The sequence below is a fragment of the Paramacrobiotus metropolitanus genome, unplaced genomic scaffold (genome assembly GCF_019649055.1).
Source record: "Paramacrobiotus metropolitanus isolate TYO unplaced genomic scaffold, Prichtersi_v1.0 Parri_scaffold0000064, whole genome shotgun sequence".
NCBI lineage: Eukaryota > Metazoa > Tardigrada > Eutardigrada > Parachela > Macrobiotidae > Paramacrobiotus > Paramacrobiotus metropolitanus.
The window spans coordinates 776377-796981 of NW_026570284.1; the positions used below are offsets into that span (position 1 = coordinate 776377).

The 20605-nt window shown below is 46.1% G+C and overlaps 2 protein-coding genes across 3 annotated transcripts; both read right to left on the reverse strand.

Moving 5' to 3' along the window:
• Positions 1-2749: 2749 nt before the first annotated feature.
• On the reverse strand, positions 2750-16234 carry LOC129593811 (ankyrin repeat and KH domain-containing protein 1-like). 2 transcript variants are annotated; one of them, XM_055490282.1, is made up of 22 exons: positions 16072-16234; positions 14493-14543; positions 14377-14399; positions 13811-13988; positions 13161-13290; positions 12689-12897; positions 11940-12269; positions 11287-11622; positions 11026-11220; positions 10857-10966; positions 10399-10767; positions 9959-10247; positions 9649-9851; positions 9471-9588; positions 8564-9115; positions 8122-8460; positions 7767-8064; positions 5014-5224; positions 4758-4933; positions 4012-4476; positions 3101-3713; positions 2750-2968 (listed from the first exon to the last, which is right to left on the reverse strand). In XM_055490282.1, the coding sequence occupies exons 2-22, from the start codon at positions 14530-14532 to the stop codon at positions 2891-2893; spliced, it is 5262 nt and encodes a 1753-aa protein (XP_055346257.1). In that variant the 5' UTR covers positions 14533-14543; positions 16072-16234; the 3' UTR covers positions 2750-2890. The 2 variants fall into 2 exon arrangements, with proteins under 2 accessions (XP_055346257.1, XP_055346256.1); XM_055490281.1 differs by having other exon boundaries at positions 9444-9588.
• Positions 16235-16921: 687 nt separating this feature from the next.
• On the reverse strand, positions 16922-20037 carry LOC129593883 (zinc finger CCHC domain-containing protein 7-like). Its single transcript, XM_055490376.1, has 6 exons — positions 19095-20037; positions 18291-18452; positions 18148-18230; positions 17844-18056; positions 17692-17781; positions 16922-17575 (listed from the first exon to the last, which is right to left on the reverse strand). Exons 1-6 carry the CDS (start codon positions 19360-19362, stop codon positions 17294-17296), a joined length of 1098 nt encoding a protein of 365 aa, XP_055346351.1. The 5' UTR covers positions 19363-20037; the 3' UTR covers positions 16922-17293.
• Between the last annotated feature and the right edge of the window lie 568 nt (positions 20038-20605).

Consider the following 20605-nt stretch of genomic DNA (forward strand, 5'->3'; position numbering starts at 1 on the left):
ACGCCAACGCCTACTTGTGAAAAGTGTTTTGAAAAAATTGCTTCAAGTCTTCGAATGTCAAGCTTTCATACAAACGATGTTAGTCTCCATTACATTACGCAAAAATTCAGGCAATAAGACGTTCAAAGGAAAAACTTGCGGTGAAAATTCAGTCAAAATCATGCAAAGTAGTGTCTACAATTTCCGGGATTTCACATCGGCTGACGATCTCTTCCGGAATACTGTGGAGATGTTTTCAAATTAGCCGGAGTGTCCATAGCCGCGCCACCGGAACGGATGTTCGATCGGTTAGACATTTGAAACTGCAATAACAGGAGAACATTACTGCGATTTTGTGGGTGAAATATACTCAATCCTAGCAATAGCTTTTCGCTGGAGAACCTGGGTTTCACCATATCTGTTACATGAACAGATTAATCACTCTATGACACAAAAAGATCAGTCTGACCGTTACAACCGACCAAACTAAACATCTTTCCGCATCAAAAAATTGTGAAACCGACTAACAGCAGCTGCAAAAACTGCAGTTATTGTCAAAAGTTAATCATACCTGCAATGGCTCCATGTTATGCATCATATTATCGTTCATCATATTGGAACCATAGGAAAAGAATCCAGTGTTTCCATTCCATCCGTACGAATTATTACCAACGACGACAGGAGGTACGTCGTTATGGTATTTGTTCGCCAACAGGCGTGATCCATGGTGTTGTAAAGGTACATTTGGTCCCTGTAATTACAGCACACATCATTATTTTCGAATACTTTAAAACTGTAAAATAATTTTGAAATTTTTTCCGAATTTTCATAAATTTTAAAGCTACTTTTGCAGTTTGTCGGAAGCCAGACTGAGAAAAATCTAGTAAAAACTTCCATATTAATTCACAACTGCCTCAGATTTTCAACCAGCACTTGCTTTGAACGTGAGTGATAAGAAATTCAAATTTTCTCATTTAACAAACTATTACATTATTAGATGAAACAGGAGATTAAATTACCTTATAATACGTATTACATGAAACTGCACACAAAACACTTACAGCATCCCCAAATCCAAGATCTGGCGCATCCATCATACCATTTCCCGCGAAGGGCATGCGTCGATACGGATCCATGTTGAACATGGCGTGCTGACTTCCGTGCTCCAATTCCGCCAGTGTGGCCGCCAATCCCAGCAGCTTCTCATCCACCACCTCCTTGGGATAGTCCTCCATACCGCCACCAAATCCATTCTGCATCCACATCCCGTTGTCATTGTCCATATCGCCCAGATGGGGCATCGGGCGGAAGGCGGCTGAGGGATCACCGTTCGGGAACGCAATACCGGGAAACGCGTTGAAATTATCCACACCTCCGCCGCCGCCGGCGGGATACCCGGTCGGGCTGATGAAGCCATTCATTCCACCATATCGACTGGCGTCTCCGTTATTCAGGACACCGCGGTTAACACGGGGTTCCGGTGGTAAAGAGGAGGGGCGCGTCGAAGGGAAGGGTTGGTAAGTGGAGGTCATAATGTCCGCTGATAGATGATTGGAGTTCGGCCGGCCATCGCCTTGGAAGCTGGCGGCCGCGGCGTTGGCGTCAAAAGCCGCACGAAGGATTCGCGATTCTTTGGGAATCTGGTATGTCTGAGCAGCAGCTTCCGGCTGAACCGGGACATTTGCCGGCGAATCCTAAATCATGTCATTATCACATTAATATAACTTTATTTCAAATTAATTCAAATCAAATTAACGTACTTAATGAAATGCAAAACTCGAAAACCATAAAGTAAAAAACTGATTACGATATATAATTCCAGCCCAAAACTTAGCGGAACCTACCTTGGCAAAGAAGTCGACATCCACATTCCAATTATGACGTTCCGACACCAAATCCTTATACAAGGTACCAAACAAACCATGGCCTTCCTGTGGTTTAGGAGGCTGGGTGGGAGACGTCTTCGTCGGTTCCGTCGGCGGAGCGGGCGTGGCAACTGGCCGCGATGATGACGTCGAGCTTTGACTACCGCCATCCGACTGCGACGCCGCGCGAGCCATCACGGTGGTCACCGTCCGATCCGTCTGGCTGGGAGAGGTCAACGTCGGTGCCCAGGAGCTGGTCGGCACCATCCCGCTGATGCTGGACGACGGGCTGCCCCGGTTCGACGTGGAGGCCGCCGAGTTGGCAGCGCTCAGCGCCGGGCTGATGACTTCCCGGTCGACGGTGGCAGAGACGGCCCGCTGTCCTCCGGATTCCTGACTGCTGGACTCCTTACTGGATGTCGAATGGACCGAGGAGCGCTTCTGATTATTAGCCAGGACACTGGAGTAGTTTTCCACCGGTGGCGGTGGCACGGGCGCCGCGGCCGGGGTCGCCGGCGTCGGTGCCGGAGGCGTACGGTGATGAATCTGGCTGTTGGTGAAGACCTGAGTGGACATGGTGGTGGATGCGCCATGATGATGACCGGCTTGTTGTTTGTGGCGGCGATCGGATTCCGCGTTGGCCGGGGGATGATGCTGCTGTGGGGGCGGTGGAGGGGGCTGCTGTTTCCCAACAATATTGGGCCCGGTTGGGACGGCGGCCGGCTGCATGTCGTTGCGCATCTGGTGCGTCAAGGCCGCGGAATCCCGCTTACTCTCGCTCAGCAGCTCATCCAAATCGCGATCCGGATGTGTGGAGAGGGTCTGGATGATGTAGCAGGCTTCCGCCACGGCTTCACTGGTGCCCTTCACCGTGATCAGGCGTTCATTGATACCGGGTTTGTTCTTCTCGATTTCAATGTGCGCTTGGGTGGACGCCCGGATGGCGTTGATGTTGTTGCCGCCTTTGCCGATAATGCGGGCAATGGCGGATGTCGGCACTTTGAAACGTTTGGAACGGCCCACCACTTCCTTCCATCCTTCCTGCTTCAGGGCGATCGTGGCATTGGCCGGGGCGCGTCGCAGCTCGATTTTTCGGTCTGGGGTCCATGGAAAGCCCCGGAAACCTAATTTAAAAAGGAACAATTAAAACAGAAATAAATAAATAATTAACTACATCTACTCTTCATGATTATTATAATATTAACTGATACATTATATTAATTAATAAGTAAATACTGTTATTAACAAATAATTACCTTCTGTGATTTGGAACGCTGTTGCACCCATTCATCAGCGCTAACATCCACTCCTCGATCGCCAGCCCGGGCATCGTTTTCATCAGCACCACCGTCATCCGATTCCGCCGGTGGTTCCGGTACATGCGTGGCTGGTGCCGTTGCTGGTCGCTTTCCGGTAACCGTTTCAGTCTTCATCATCGTCGACTCCTTGACCGGCGCGGAAATCACGGCCTTCCCTTTCTGCAGCGTTTTCACGTTCTTCTCAGTGTCCTGGAGGTTGATCTGTTTGATTAAGTTGGAGGCTGCAACAGCCAATTCCGGTATGCTGGCCTTGCGCGGAGCGGGCGCAATGGGAGACGGCTCGGGGATGGCGTTGGCCGCATCCGGGGCGGAGGTGGTTTTGGCTTTCTTGGCACGCTTCTTCTTACGTTTCTTCGCCTTAGCATCGTCATCGTCGCCGTCGTCAGGCTCTTCTTCAAAAGCTTTCCCATTCACCGCACTGTGAACGAGGGGAAGTGTTTCCGGTCGCATAACGCTCCCACTGCGTGAGTGCGCCGCGCTGGGGGATTTGGAATTCGGCTCAGAATCGTTGGTACGTGCGTTGGATGTGCCCGTAATGGAGGAATCGTCACTACACAAACAGATCGCCAATTTAAACCACTGAATGTTGCAATCATAAAAGAATTAAGAAATATGACGAAGTGTTTCCTTCACACTTACTTGATACTTCACTTCCAGTATTATAATTTTTTTCTAGCTTTGTTTCCATTTAATAGTAGCATAATTTATAATTTGCGTATTTTATTTACATTCACCATCCGTTAGTATAATAGATAACATAATAGTTATCTTTGTTCATCTGCAATCCATTTTTGAATATCTGTAAATAGTTATTAATCGACTTTTCTATTAAACAGTGTTATACTCACTCGTCATTCTTGCCGGTCTTTTTCTTCTGCTTTTTCTTATCCCGCTTCTTAGCACGCTGACCTTCCTTGGTTTTCTGCTGTAAGTCCAGCTCTTCCAGTAGACTGCGCGCCTTAGCATCGGCTTCAGCTTCCTTCTTATGCTTGGCATCCAGGATGGCTTTCTTGCAGCGTTCGAAGACTGCCGACAGGTAGTTATTGTTTCCCGTCAATTTGATATCCTTGCAGTAGCGCGTCATTTCCTCTTCCGAGGGGTAGCAGCGGATGTGATCGACTAGAATCTTCACAATGTTCTCGTGGCCGCGCTTAAAGGCCGTCAAAATGCAGCTCATTTGACGATTATCACGGGCATCCACATCGGCTTTACCGCTGGCAACTAATGCGCGCACACAATCCAGATGTCCATTTTGGCACGCTAACCATAGGGGACTGCAGCCTTTCTTATTACGGACATTAATGGCGGCATCGCTACAAATACAATCAAGATTTACTATAGTTAGAATCAGAAGTACTGTACCTTATTACGCTGGTATTTCGGACATTGAAATGTAGGCAATATCGACAAGTAAGTGTTAGACCAAGAATCAAAATCTAGAAATTCAGAATGGATCATTCAAGAATTCGAAGAAATTAATCCAATTCTGCGTTACAAATTTGCTTACAACAACAATATTCTATTCAAAATCATTATTTTAATATTCAATTAATAATTAATTTTATCGATTGCCTTGAAGGTTAGATGAACTTACTTATCAATGAGAAGTTGCACGAATTTGGCATGGCCTTTCTCAGCGGCAATGGTTAAGGGGGTATCTTTCGTGCTGGGCACAGGAGCACAGTTGACTTCCGCTCCGTTTTCCACCAGGATTTTGCCGATCTCGAAGAAGCCGCCGTTGGCCGCCTCCATCAGGGCATTTAACCCATTCTGCAATCATCGAAGATAATCTCCCATTAGAGCGTTTTTTTTCAGTTACAAGAAAAAAACGCGGACAAACGCTGACCGACCTTTGATCGCCATTCGAGATTAGCGCCTTTCTCCACGAGCACCCTAACACACTCTGTTCTCCCTTGGAAGCAGGCGAGGGTCAGGGCGGTGTTGCGGTTAGTCTCGATGCATTGATTCACATCGGCACTGTTCTCGATGAGGAGCTTGACAATGGTCGTATGGCCATTCATCGCCGCCAGCATCAGCGGGGCAATACCGAGTTTGGTGCCACTACACAAGATAAATACTCAATCAAACAAAAATCAGAATTACGCAGATACATATTCATACGGTTTATTAACTCCGAATTACAGCAATTTACCTGCCGTAAATATCGAATTAAATAGAATACTTAACAAAATTATTGATATTAAAAATATTAAATAAATTTGTAATAGCGATATAATAAATAATAATAAAATAAAGTAGATACAAAGTGAGCGAAAAAAAACCCAAAAAAACATGTCAAGATTTCTTTGATTTTTTTGCAGCGAAGTAGTCCAATAAAATTTGGGTCATTAATATTAATTATGCGGCAGTTTTTCCACCGCTATGTACGGGAACATGAGTTTAACGAAGCCCCCCACTACCCCTGCTGCTTGGGGCTGCCAGGGGGAACACTATTATAAACGTTCTCCAGCATTTTGAGGCCCTTAAACCCCTGCTAACCACCTGGAATCTCCATACAGATTATCACCAGGATATTCCATGGACGCGGCCGCCGCGGCCCTCGCCTCAGCCATAAACCGTTCAATATCATATTGCGAACCAATATTCCCAATCAGATCAACCAGCCGTTTCTCCTTTCAATATTCCCCCACAGATTCCCCGACCACAATGACATGAGCGACTCCATGGTCTGCGTACTAGACTCCACTTTGGCCATGACATTATCTAGCCGCGCTGCACAATCACTACGAACCCGGGCATCTAGGGCGCCCGCAGGGGCTTCATCATCACGGGCCATCTTCTGGCATTCGGAGCAATTGGTACAGGTATTCGGGCTGCCAGTACTACCATTGATACTGGCAGCCGCTGCCGTCGCCGCCGCGGCACGACTTTGAGCGATGGTGTCTTGAGCATGCTGACGCATATCCAGCATCAGCTTCTCATAGTGGAGGAAGAACTTTTCGAGATCACCGAGAAACCTGTGCAGTTCGTCCAGGGGCGAGGCGAGCAGATGGACATGGGCCACTGCTTTGAGAAAGACATGGAATTTGGACAGGAACAGCCCATCACCGTTGGGATAGTGCCAGAATTCGCACAGGACAAACGTCCGCATCTCGCGGACCCGCGCATCCAGCAGAAGCGCATTGATACTGCCATCGAGCGCGTGCAGACGCTCAATGAAGGGACTATCGAGATCCAAGAGGAAGCGCTCAAAGAGCGTAAAGGAATAGTCCACACGACTGACGCGCGCTGGCGGCGTGGTGGGGACGGGTGGAGATCCCATTTGGAAGATTGTTAGGGGGAGGGAGAATATGGGGGAATCAGATCAACAATAACAAGATTCGAAATTTAAAAACTAAAAAACAACATCAACAACAATGGGACGGAGAGTGTGAGGGACGACGCATGATGGTGGTGCGTGAATGAGTGCGTAAAGTGTGGAACCACACCATCGAATAGCACAACACACACACAGCCAGCCGTCTGTTTGGAAACGAGCAACTGCATTCTGCTGCTGCTGGACGCGAGGTTTGTGAGTTTAGCGTGCTGTTCCGCGAATTTACTGACCGGTCGGCTTCCAACCGGTACAAAGTCGAGCCGTTCCATAAACGTATTGAGTAACCCGTTAATAATCTTTCTCGCTACATCTTATCTCAAATTATCATCTTGATTACCAATCTATTAGCATGAAATTTTTAAGTTCATTAATTTTTTTCTAAAAGTGGGTGTCAGTGGATTGAAATTATTATCCGCATTTTGTGTTTCGTTTGCGCCATTTATTTCGGCCAGTCGGCACGGCTTAGATTGAAAATCGGTTGGCCCAGATTCATCATCAGTCACCGAACTCGTGCGTACAACCAATCAGAAGCCAGCGTTCAACAATGCCTGATCGAAGCACGCCTACGTCTGTTTAAACCGCAAGTAGCAAGCGATCAGACCCACCCACTCCTCTCCACCTGCATTAGTTTTTTCTATTCAGCATTTTTTCTATTCAGCATTGGTTTCCGTTCGTAAAACTTAAACGGCCGTTTGTTTCTGTTTTGTCATACAAATACAACATCAGAATTTACTTGTTCCGTAACAAATTGTGCAAACTACAATTACTAGTTATTACAGAACAAACACAATTTTTTTCGCAACAGAAACTGATGAATTTTTCTACAAAAGTATTTTAATATCGAAATCACAGCACCCGTACAGTAAAGTGCACCGTTCAGCAAGTAAAAATATCGCTACCACTTACGATTAGTTGCTTGGCAACAGAATTTACTAAATTTATCCAAATAACTCGTGGGTATTTACCGTACAAATAAATCAGCACACATTGATAATTCTATAATCCCATGTGCCACAAAATAATAAGAAACAGCGCGATGTCATTGTACTCTCACTACTCTGCACATAATGCACGCTCGTTTCTAAGATTCAACATACGACAAACTATCCATTACCATAGGATAGAAATCTCGAAGTAATATTTTACCGTCCAATAAAAAACTCTAATGCTACAACCTTAGTAATCTAAGTTTATAAAGAACGCAATTTTATTATCTCTCAAAGAGGCAACAGAGACTCGTAACTGCAATTTAGGTTTGAAACATACCGGGCATTGATGTCTGCTCCTCGTTGAATCAGCAACTGTGCGACGCGATGATGTCCATTCAAGCAGGCGACACATAAAGGTGTGTAATCATTGCTATTCCGATGCTCAATATTGCCCTTATGGTCCAGGAGAATGCGGACAATCTCCACGCGACCGTTGTAGCAGGCAATGGTCAAGGAGGAATCCCGTTTGGCTTGATTCGTATCCATAACGCCGTCCACATCCGCACCGTGGTCGCATAGCTCTTTCACGGCCTCCTTATGACCGCGCTCCACGGCGTAGCCCAGAGCAGTCCATCCTAATTAAACTCATCATTAGTCAACGGATCTTGATACAACGCCGGGCAGCCTTATACCTTTTTTATCCTTGTGATTAGGCTTGGAACCGGCATCACACAGCATGGCGATGATCTTCGAATTCCCGCGGATAGCAGCCTGGATGAGGGCGGTGCTGGCATCGCTTTCCTGCTGCAGATCGACATCGACCAGCGCCGGCTTCTTGGGTGGAGGCACCGTAGAGGTGACATTGGTCGAGGCATCGCGGGTATTGCGGATGGCCTTCTTGAGGATGCGGGGCATTTGCTGTTTGCAGGCAGCGGTTTTGGCTTCCGTGGGGGGAACATCATCACTTCCCTGGAAACCCTCTTCGGACGTATCGTCCGGTGTGGGTTCAGGTGTACGAGGGATTCGTCCATCTGTAAAAATCATGAATTACACTACAAGTACGGATCTAACGGATCACTGCAGAATTATTAGAACGAGTCAGCAATGCGCGAATGACTGTTATTTCACAGTTACCTAACGTCTTCTTGGATGCGTATTTGTTACGCAGTTTCTCCAGTGGACGTGCGGCGGCCACGAGCGATGCTGGCGGGGTGGTCGTGGAGAAGTTGAATGTGGATGGTACGCGGGTGGCTTCCAGAAAGCGTTCATCCTCTCGTGCGCCGCGCAAAAATGTACTAAATGCTTCCATATTAAAGACACCTTTATTTCGGGCTTCGGCCATGACTTTAGCCAAATCTTCCGGCAAATTATCCAGTCCACCACCAATGGAGGGATTAGCATCGGCGGCCGCGGCAATGGAACGGAGCAGTTCAAACTCCGTGCCCAGCGGGGCGGTGAAGTTGGTGTTGCTGCTGGTCATGACGATGTACTTCCCGTCCGGGCTCAGCGACATGCCGCGCTTAATTTCCTTTCCCTCACTGTCCACCAGCGGATGGCTACCGGGTGGGAACATGTCAGCATGACGCTGCAGAAGCAGCGATGAATAGTCCTGTAAACTTGGATTGGCTTGCAGAAACGACGCAATATCCGCCAGTGTCGGCTCATCGGATGCGATCGGCAAATCTTCTACAAACACAATAAGATGTTTATAAAATACCGATCTTTTCAAAAGTGAAACAATCATGACATACAAAATGGCGACATCAGAAATAAAATCTATCGAGATTTTGCTACTATATCGGAAACTTCTACATAAAAGCAACGGCAACGAAAACAAAAGCCAATAAATCGGTTTCAAAAACGGAAACCAAGAAAAATTTGACATGTCAATTTAAAACCCTATCCAAAAATTTTTTGTTTCAAATTGGCACTTTTCGAAAAATGTTGCTTAATAAGAACACGTCGTTTGTGCTACTTTTCACTGTTAACGTCTAAACTGAAATGTATGGCCAACCTTCTCGACCAGCGGCCGATTCAGTACCAAGTTTCTCCATCAGATCATCCACATTTGAATTGCTCTGCAACTCATTTTGCCAGCGACTGATCTCCTCGCTGAAGCGTCGTCGCAGTTCCTCCGGTGTGTGATTGGGCAGGGATTTCTGTAGAAGGTCGGTTAAAATCTGCCTGAATGCGCCCATCACCGCCTGACTGTCACACACCTGCAGTTGTTCGGCTTTCTTCAGCATGGCATTCAGTATGCGGAACTCGAAGGACTGCGGCTGGAAATGCTCCAGCTGATTCCGGATAAAATCAATATCCGCATCCAGTCCTTCCTTGAGTTCATCCGATTCACCCTGCGGGAAATCCACCAAATCGGCCAGATCACCGGGCAGAATGTCCGGTAATTCGTAATTCTCCAATTCTGTACCGACAACAAACATATCAAACATTTCGCCAACAATACATAAAAATGCCGCAAGATAACTACGTTTCGATAAGCAGCGGAAAACAAGATAATCCGAAACTGACCTTTCTTGTCCTCGTCATTACTCTGGTCATCTGACGTGTAGTCATCCTCATCGTCATGCATTTCCTCGTCGTCTTCATCCCCGGTCTCGCATTCTTCGTCCATTTCCTCATTATAGACTCCCTCTTGATCGTCGTCGTCTTCTTCGTCCACATCGTCTTCGTCATCTTCGTCCTCTTCATCGGTACTCTCGTCCGATGCACGTAGCATCTGCTCGCCATGGAGTCCATCGCAGTGCTTGCATGCATAGTTACTATTACTATGGATGTTGTAGAATTCGTTTACCGGTGCCTGCGATCAATGACACTCTTACCGGACGGAAGCAGACAGTGCAGCGCTACGCCACTTACAATAAGTTGCCAAACCACAATATACTCTCGTATGTTGGATACATTTTGCCGCATTATCATACTAGTACAGTATTGTCGAACATATAACCTACGGGCATATTCGGAGCTCCACGGACGCCTGGCTGTTGCACGGCGACATTCATGGGTTCACGGAAATTTTCGTTTTTCGGTTGATAATACAAGACCAAATCAGCAGCTTCGGAGTTTCCCGATTTTACGGCTTCCAGCAGTGGCGTGACGTTGTCCTTCAGCTTGATGTGGCGATTGGCGCCACGTTCCAACAGGAATTCAATGATTTTAATCCATCCTTTATTACAGGCCAGTGACAGTGCGGTGCAGTCGTTAGTGGAAGACGCGCGATTAATAGATGCGCCGTTTGCTAATAAATATTCGATGATTTCTAATGATCCCTTCTTGGCGGCTCGCATTAAGGGAGTATAACCCTTTTCGCCCACACAATCCTAAAACAGACGATCTTGGTCTCCTTTCCCATTCATCAAAGTTTTGAACGAGTTTAAGTTTTACTATTTCGAGAAAATCGACTACTTACCACATCGCAGCCCAATCCGTGGAACCGCTTAACCAGGTCAAAATTCCCCACTTCCGCGGCGAAGGCAAGGGCAGTGTCATTATGGGAGGACTTTTGCACAGGATTGGCGCCTACCGAACAATCCACTATGCATACATGATCATCTTTAAGCAGAAGAACATGGACTAACCATTGGCCAGGAGGTATTCCACCGCGTCGGCATTGCACATGCTGATGGCTAGTAACAAGGGCGGTGTTCCACCGAGATTAACATTGGCCTGAGCAGACACCAGGGTGCGCACGATCTCCAGATTGCCTTTGCGTACGGCATAGCAAAGGGGCGTTGAGTTGTCCTCTTGGACGTTTTGGGCGTTGACGTTAGCTTCTGCAACAGCATGCGCGCCATGGTAGCGAAACTCAAAACTGCTAGACAACACTGCGAATTACGTACCATGATGGAGAAGGACAGGGACAAGATTGCCGTTGCCTTCATTGCAGGCGCGCATGAGAGGGGTAAATCCACTGGCATCCGACTCGTTAACACGGGCACCGCGGGTTAATAGATACTTGACGATATCGGCATCACCACAGGCAGCGGCAGCGCAGAGGGGAGTTTCAATCACCGGTCCTTCCGGATTCACCTTGGCGCCGTAATCCTCCACGACGAGTCGGACCAGGTCCAGACGCTTGGAGTAGCAGGCGCGGCTGCAGGCCGCCTGGATTTCGGCTTCGCTGGCTTTAAATTGTTCTTTCTTGGCGAGGTACCATTTCACAAACTCATATTGCCCTAAAACATAAATCGTTATTTCCCGAACACAATAATAATGGATATTTATGGATGGATATCTGTACTGACTGTACATTACGAATACACGTCTAAAATGCGCACACATCATAAAAATAACGAAACCGCTTCCATTTAAAAAACCAAAAAAATCATTATTTGTGCTCTGATATTTGAATAAACAGAAATAATAGTAGGGATTCCCTTTTCTTACAAATTCTGCAAAATTTATCACTAGGAAAATGATTTATAACAAAAACATGTTTTAGTAAGTACTGTTACACTGAAATTAAATTGTTCATTAAAAAGCCACTATCCACCTTTTTGGGCGGCGATCGCAAGGGCAGATTCGGCAGCCGTTTCGGCTTCATCGTAATCATCCAACTCGTTGGGTTTGCCCTTCTCCTTGGTCTTCTTATTCCGCTTGTCCTCCTTCTTGACGACTTCCTTGAGGCGCTCCTGGGTTTCCTTGTCGTACTTGAGGTGGCGCATGACGACTTCGGCACAGCGGACGTGTCCGTTGGCCGCGGCGTGGGTAAGGGAATTCCAGTTGCCGTTATCCGTATCGGCAACACATGAGCCGTGATCGATTAGCAACTGCACGAGATCATCCCGTCCAGCCGCACAGGCTTCCATTATCGCCGTTTTCCCTACAGTGAGCATACGCAGGGTAAAATTGTCTATCTAATCGAAGTGTCGGCAAAAAATCAATAGCCATTCAAAAAGTTTATACACAGTTACAGCTCCCATTCGTCCGGCAACTTTTTCGCAACATAGGAAACACTGCCAAAATTACTTAGCAGGAAATTTGAGTCAAGTTTAATTTAAAATAATTTGAGGAAAAAATGAATAACCGCTGCGATCCGTCTCTTCAACAAATACAAAGAAACGGTGATTTATAACAGTCACTAAATGCTCTGCCTCCCCGTAAATAACGAGACAACCAGTAAATGCATTGCCTCGATTATCGGAGAGACCGTGTGCAATCTGACGAAATTTTATTGCAAGGAAAAAATTCAAACACACCCTGAATCAATACAAACAGGTGAAACAACAACGCCGCACGTACCATCCTTATCACGCCGGGTAACATCGGCATCATAATCCAGGAGGAGTTGGACGATTTCCTTTGATCCATCTCGCACAGCGAGCATCAAAGGGGTGCACAGGGTTTTCGGCTCGGCTTCATCCACATCACCGCCTTCCTCAAGGAGATTTTTCACATCGTCACGTTTGCTGTTGGTGACCGCCTGACGGACAAGGCCGTCTTTCGGGTTCCTAAAACAAACATTTCACGACTTGACAACCTCACTGCGGCGCAGTCCGAGTACAGCGCGTCTAGTGCATACACTCCAATCAAAACATCATCGTAGAGGAGAGAAATCTGTGGCAGCGACTACTGCGCTGCTGCGTCGGCGCCGCACACGGTATTACTCAGCTTCGTGGTACTTAGATTATCGGGTAGACAGACGCGGGTAGGGTGAAAGTCAATTTAATAGCCGGCTCAGAGTGTGTAGTATGTACACTGCGTGCATACTTACTTTTCCGTATCACCCCAGTTTCGCAACGGTGTCTTGCTGGGCATGGCGGCGGCGGCGCGCATATGCTGCGCGAGTTTACGCATGGTGGCAGCGTCCAGGGTTTGGCCAGCTTTCGGGAGGGGTCCGAAACCTGTAGGTAGCAGTAACAATCCAATGTTAGGCATAATCCAAAAAATGGGATTATCTGCATATTGACAGAGATGGCAAAAAAGTGCATGCGCGCGCTTGATGGCAAAAAATGTTGGCAGACTCGTTTCCGTAATGGATCAATAACATCACCGCTCTTATTCATTTATTATGCATATAAACCCCAGAGCCGAAACACAGCTCGCGGCCGCGAGACGGTGATGTTGTCTACAATGTACCGCGACGCACTGTCCCGTTTAGTGAAGAGCAAACAACCGCAATTAATGAATCTTTCGGTAAACACTTCTGCCCCACCTCACAGGGAATCCTTTTCAAACCGTGAAAGATAAAAAATACATCACCAACACAATGTCACCGGTCTGCACAACATCCCCAGTATGCATTATGTATTGCGCGGGTGGGTGTTATACCGGCAAGCCGGAAGTCATTAGAGTGAAATATTGAATAACGATCAACGGCCATAAACACGCGCATTGTGTCAAATGGGGAAGCCAGCAACTTACCGCTGGATTTCAGGAAACTCTCCAATTTGGAGCGTTGTTCGGAGGAGAGCTGGGTGAGGTCGAGTGGCTTCCCGTCACCCGGCGGCCCACACGCGGCCGCAGAGCCCGCCAGATTATGTCCGCAGGGCTTGAAGGAGCTACCTGCCTGGGCAGGTGGAGGGATCCCGCTACAAACGTGCTGCAAACAAGCACACACCATCCAATTAGATGATTTATTTAGTTCCCACGCCCGCGCAATGTCAGGCGCGGGGAGAAAAAGCGCCAAATAACCCCGGCAAATTAGCGGTACAGGAGCGGAGCATTAACCCCGATTTTGGGCAACCGGAAAGGAAAACAATCACAAAGCGCTCAAGAGGTAATGTCATCTAAGGAAAACAGTTTTATCGATCCCGCAAGAACCCTCTGCTAGTCGTCGTCGTCGCCACCAATTAGCATAAAAACAGCAATCCATCATACAAACATGAATCCCGCACAATCGCTGCTTTGCGCCTGGGTCTCAGCATTTATTCGTACGCAATTATTTCCGGTCGTCCATTAAATTGTTCAGTGTTAATATCACTACTTACGTCGTCTCTTCCGTGTCGGGCACCTGCAAAAACGCCGACATTTAACATTATTTTCAAGAAAAAATTCCCAGAATTTCGCAGTACTTAATTCGGCTTATTTGGTTGGAGAAACTTACGGGTAGCGTGTTTCCTGACGACCTTCCGCTGCGATGACATTATACCTCGTGCTACAAAAGCAGACCATATTGATGACGTTAGTGATAGAAAAATTGGAAATAACAAGCACGGACTACGAGGCGTTTACGCTACAGGTACCAATTTTACCGAAATGTGGCCGAATACAATACTGATTGCCGACAAAGAATAAGAAAGGACCCCTGACCGAAATCAACGAAGATCTCTCAAGATCTATAACGCGCGATCACGTGCAGCACTAACGAAAGTAAGAAACAAACCACCACTTGCAAAAGGACGACAACAAGACATTCCGATGGTGTAAATCACACAAATAAAATGTAGTTCAGCCATCAACATGATGCTCGACAGAATAACATCAGACAACCGTTTTCGCACACCGTGTGGGCGACACAACTGACCAATACCGAAATGAAATGCTAATAAAACTGCAACACAAATCCTTGGACGAAAATTAATCGTAATGCGACAGTATGGACCGGAATTCTGCATAAATACAAAAGTGCAAAACAAGCTTGCAAAATTAAAAAAATATTTCAGAATAAACAATCATGATAACAGATCGCTGAAGAAATCTGTATTTCAAACCCTGATTGATTTCTCATATTTAAAAAAAATAATACTCCACAAAAACGCCTATTCCTGTTGGTAAAAATCGGGATTGCGTAAATTTCGGAATATCAACAACTTTATGAACCGAATTAACACTACTAATCAGCAGGAAGCAAGGCTAAAAAACAACCCGAACCGCCTTCCCGTGGTAAGACAGGAGCACACACGAATAACGCTAATTTTACGCTGTTTAGTGTTGATGCGTTGCATCATGATTCGCAGTAGTAAAAGCACGCTCAAACACATTTTATGCAAATCGGCAGCCGTTGAAAAAACTCAATTCATAACTATTTCAAAATCTTCTGATTCAGCAAATTTTCGAAAAAATTGCCATAATTCATCACGCGTCAGACGACCTCTAACCGACAATCGGGTAAACGGAAGGGCCAATTTTATAACCTTGATTCACAAGCACATGCTACACTGGAAAATTTCTTAATCATAAGCAAGCTTTCAAAAATCCCAACAAAACATTACCGAGTAAAAATCTTCATGAAAAACAGGAAACAGAAATGGGTCATGAATACGTTTAATTCCAGCCGTAAAAACAGGTTTAAAATGCAGTCTGGCTCGTGCAGCAGCATAGCTGCGTTACTGCACGGCCAGCCTCTACACTAACGCTGCTGCCATGCAATGCAAACGCGCTTATGCTCGTATCCGCTCGAGTACGTGGTGGAGCATGAGCACTCCACACTGGAGAATCACAAAATTCCCGCATCATCATCGAAATTCAGGGTAAAACAAAGTCGAAAACGGGATGGGTCGTCACCGAGGGACACGGGAAGGGAACTAGTGCTGCGCAAATTTTGGGACCCCAGTCTCACGCATAGACATTATATACGCTATTCAGCATGCGCTATATTTAGGGGAAGGTACTCGCTATGAAACCATACGGCAGGATCACACACACAGCCCCGTTTAACACACCGTCCCCGCGCTGGAACTTACCAATTCCCAATCGAATGCGGATGTCATATATATCACAAATTAAAGGAAGAACGTCCCGTGAATATTCATGAGAGAGGTCAAATTCAAAGAGACTCCGTTGGTTGTCACAAAAATTACACACCAGTCTACCTACAAAATTCCTCACTGCAGATTCTCTGCATTAGCTATGATACTGATCGCAACCCACAGCATTAGCAACGTTAGCAAGTTGATTGCGTCGTGCACCAGGCGTACCGTGGCGAGCACGGCTGTCGGGCGGATGCGGCACTTACTAGTGTTGTATCACACTGCGCAAACGGTAGCCGCCCTCGGTCGCGACAGTCACCGGGAAATACCGGAGCACCTACTGTGTTTTGGCTACAACCGTGCCCCATTCAGTGCGCGACTGCGTTGTAAACGTGTGGTTCATATGAAAACTGAACTGTGCGTGAATGAGTGAATCATGCGCATACGTGTTCCACTAATACCGAGTATCCTCAATCGACCAAATTTAACCGCGCGGCATACGTTTCGCACGCGCAGGACCGTATCGACATGGAAAAAACAGCTATAAATGTTTCATACCAAAAAGTTATTCTTTCTGACTTCAAAACAGGATAAAAATTACAATCTTATGGGCGCGTGCAATTAATTTTGAATACTGCGTAGCGAAGATCTTTATTCAGCGCATTTTCCATTTTTTCTCGCTTCGCAACAAAACTAATGCACTGTACTCGATCTCGCCCAGTCGTCGGCAGTCGACGGTTTATACTTACCGGGTGACCTTTTATACCTCCTTGAGCCTTGAGAAAAATATTATACAGCATCCTCCTAATCTTTAGGCAATGTTAGTAACTCAGTACGAAAAGAACCAATCTCCAAATACAATCAAAAAGAAAACGTTAGCAAACGGAAGCGCAAAACTGAACACAGCACAGCCGATATCCGACAATCCATTAAGAAAATTCCTTAATACCAAGCGTCGTCGTCTTTACCACGACTATATAGCACGAAAGCTCATAAAAATTAAAACAAAAATTAAACACACCTCCAACACGTTCGCGATTGGTCGCAAGCAACACCAGCACTAAAAAATTCTGTCATAAATCGAGCTAGCTCAAAAATCACCGATCGGGACAAATTCCAATGCGAAAGCACGGCGGTCATCGCTTCGGCTACAGTCTCCACATGCATCCGATTCAATCGAAGTTCACCGAAAACTGAGAAGAGAAAACTTTCCCCTTTATCGATGTCCTTTTCGTTTGCGTTTGTTTGGGCTGGATAACAGCGAACTTCCTCCTCGCATGCGTTTTCGGGAAGACTTTTTGTGATCATACGTAGCGCTCATGAGTTCCGAATCCTCCTCACTCATCATATCACAAACCATGCGGCTAAACTTCTCCATAGGTGATTCCACATCCCGTGGCGGATGGCGTTTCTTAGAATTTTCCCCAGCATCGTAGCGCTTCACGAACACATTTGGCGAGGAAACGGCGTACTTGTTGTATCTTTTACGGCGACACTCCTACAATACAACGACAAACTAGAAAAAACAACCAAAAATTTGTCGACATAAAATCAACGCTACAGGAATTTCGGCAGTGGTTCAGTTCAACTACACCGCTATAACAAAATACTTACATGGTATAAATGTCCAGGAACCGCGCAATTACAGCAGTGAAGAGTTTTCTTTTTAGTTGTTGACATGATGAAACCACAATTCGGTGTAATCTGAAATATGTCATAACTGAACGTCGTTTCACCGGAAACCGCATTTCACCATTCATGTTTACCGTAGTGTGATACTGGCGCCAAGTGTCGGTGCAGACAATGTCCAGATGCCCCACAGACTGACAGCGCTTGCAGGTTAGAGTTGATACCGTCGTCTGGAATGGGCAGGCATGTTGCCAATGATCATAACTGTGGCATACCCCGCAGACGATCTGCGGACACCGGTGGTGCTTGGAAGATGTTCGCTCGCCGCAACGACAGCAGATTTTCGGTCTCTAATACACAAATCAAGCAAAGCCATTAATAATCAACATATTGGAACGACACTTAAAATAATTAGAACAACAAGCATCGAAAAAGACTTACTTCTCGCGAATCTCGCGTTTGCAGATAAACTCCCTTCTCCCGCATTTTGTCGTAAGAACTAATGCTCCAAGCACCAGCATTATCTGCGATAGGACAACCTGGTTAAATTTCAATGGAATCTTTTTCCGTAAGGCGATTCCCACCTGGTAGAGAAGCCATAATTGTATCCAAACATAAGAATGCGGACGAAGAAGAATTCCGCAGTATTCCAGCAGGTTGCGCGGATGCCGGCGCAACGGGTACAGAATTCTTGGGACGGGGTGCAGCATCACCAGCTTTATTGTCCACGGGAATTCCTGGTTTCACTGTTAAAAATAAAAGCAAAATTCTCGTCAACAAATGAAAAATACTCGAGAAGCCGGAGTTTCTCTCAGAAGACAAATTTATGGAATGAGGCTACTCATAACCATAACCATGTTATTTCGTTATTTATCGTTACTTGCAGTACAAAACTGCATAACACTAATGTCAGCGACAACAGGCCTACGAATTTATTGCCAACATAAGATCCATGCCTCGATTCTACAGTACGAACAACGAAGTTACATAGTACGTAAATGTAGTCATTCCAAATTATTTCCCAATGCACACGAAGAAAAAGTGATATTTCACTCTCGATTTTAAGTTTTAACTGAAATTCAGCTGTTATGAAGACTGACATTGTAGTGTATTTGTTAACGAACATGCTGCTTCCAATTTCCATCGTACTACGTCGCTTCGCTTCTACAAGTACTTGTGTCAACTCATTGATTTTATGATTTTTATCACGGATAGAATCGTGGAAATAATATTAACTGTCTAACCGACTCTAACGGCTTAAATTTTCAAGAGGAGGAAAATACTCTAAAAAAATTGTGCCAACAAAATCACGTGATAATTTATCCAAAATCAGGAATTTTTTCACTAACGCTTGTGCATAAAGGCAAATTACGCAAAAGCAGCAATACCTGGTGGAATACCGTTCATATGAACCTGGAGTCCATCACTGGGATTTTTTACTGCATCCTTTTCTTTCACATGTCCAGCTGCCTCCTGCTCCCATTGAGAAAATATTCCACCCAACACATCTTTCTCCAGTGAACTGGTCAATCGAGGGAGCTTAAAACCCACCGTGCCGTTTTTCTGCGCTGGACGATTCGGTATGGAGGGTTCCTGTGAGGACAATTCCTCCGTTTCAGTATCTGTTTCGTCTCCGGAATCGGTATCGACATGCATCGCGCTGGAAGTCGCTGGCAAAGATTCCGTGCTCTCCGATAAAACACTGACGGTGGATCTTTTTGATGCATGATGCGAGACGCGCGCGTAATGCGATTGCACACTCTTTCCATTAAGCAGATTATCTGGGTTCCGATTGACAGAATTCTTCGCAGGCCGCGATGGTTTCGTAATCGTCGAAGCAGGATGCGTTTTCCCGGATGCTTGATCCACAGGCTGTAATAATTTCCGGAAGAAGCTCGTTGGTTTCGCCGATGTTTCTGCCGTGTGTTTTCGCTTCGCAGCTTTCGCGCCGTACTTTGAATCATCATCATCACTGGCGACAGATTTTCGTTTGGATCTTGCTTTCGTCTGACGTTTGGTACCATCGTTCAGTACATCCTGATACGGATGAGCTGCAGGACGGGCTGCATGAAGGGCAGGGTTTTGCGCTTGTCCCGAGGACGAACTGCAGACCGACCATCATCACGAGGATGATAGTCGACTGCCCATGGATAAACTGTGGATTCTGCGCGTGAGCCAGACGGATTACGGTCCATGTCCCGTGAATTACAACTGCAAAATGATCCAATAAGAGCAATGTGACGGAAACTCAACTTGTAGTACGGGACCTTCGTGGACCGGGAAGAATGAAGAGGGAGAAAGCTGAAACACGCAGGATAACAGTGGCGCAAAGCCTGCAAATGGATTTTAACTTTGACAGCACGTGGAGCCGTGGAAAATGTGATGTCGCAAGAGTGTGCATCCGGCTCCCGGGGAGGCTGCAACGCACACTGGCAGCATCGTTGGAAATGGAAATACCACGGACTGTAGTGGAAATGGAACTACCTGGTAGGGCGGCTGCATTGTGATGATAGGTTTCCTGTGCCCGATGCCCATTCTTGGGTGAGAATTGCCCAAAGGAAGTTTTGGTTTTGTTTAACTGATGCATGTAGTGGGAAAATTTTAATTCTGAATTCATTATTGAATTCTGCAAAATGCGTTATAGTGTACTCTGCACAGTAATGTAATTCCAGTGCGGTCGATCCGCAGGACGCTATATCTGTTATATTAACAGGTGAAAATGCGGCGGCAGAGCACTTAATTAACATATACAAGAAACTTGATCTTTTTACAAATATGGAAAGGAGAATTGTGAGTTTGTCGATTGCGTTTCGCCTAGACAATTTTATTTAATGCTACCCAAAGCTATACAACTGCACCTTGAATATTACTATCCATACAGGAGGATAAAGACGTAATA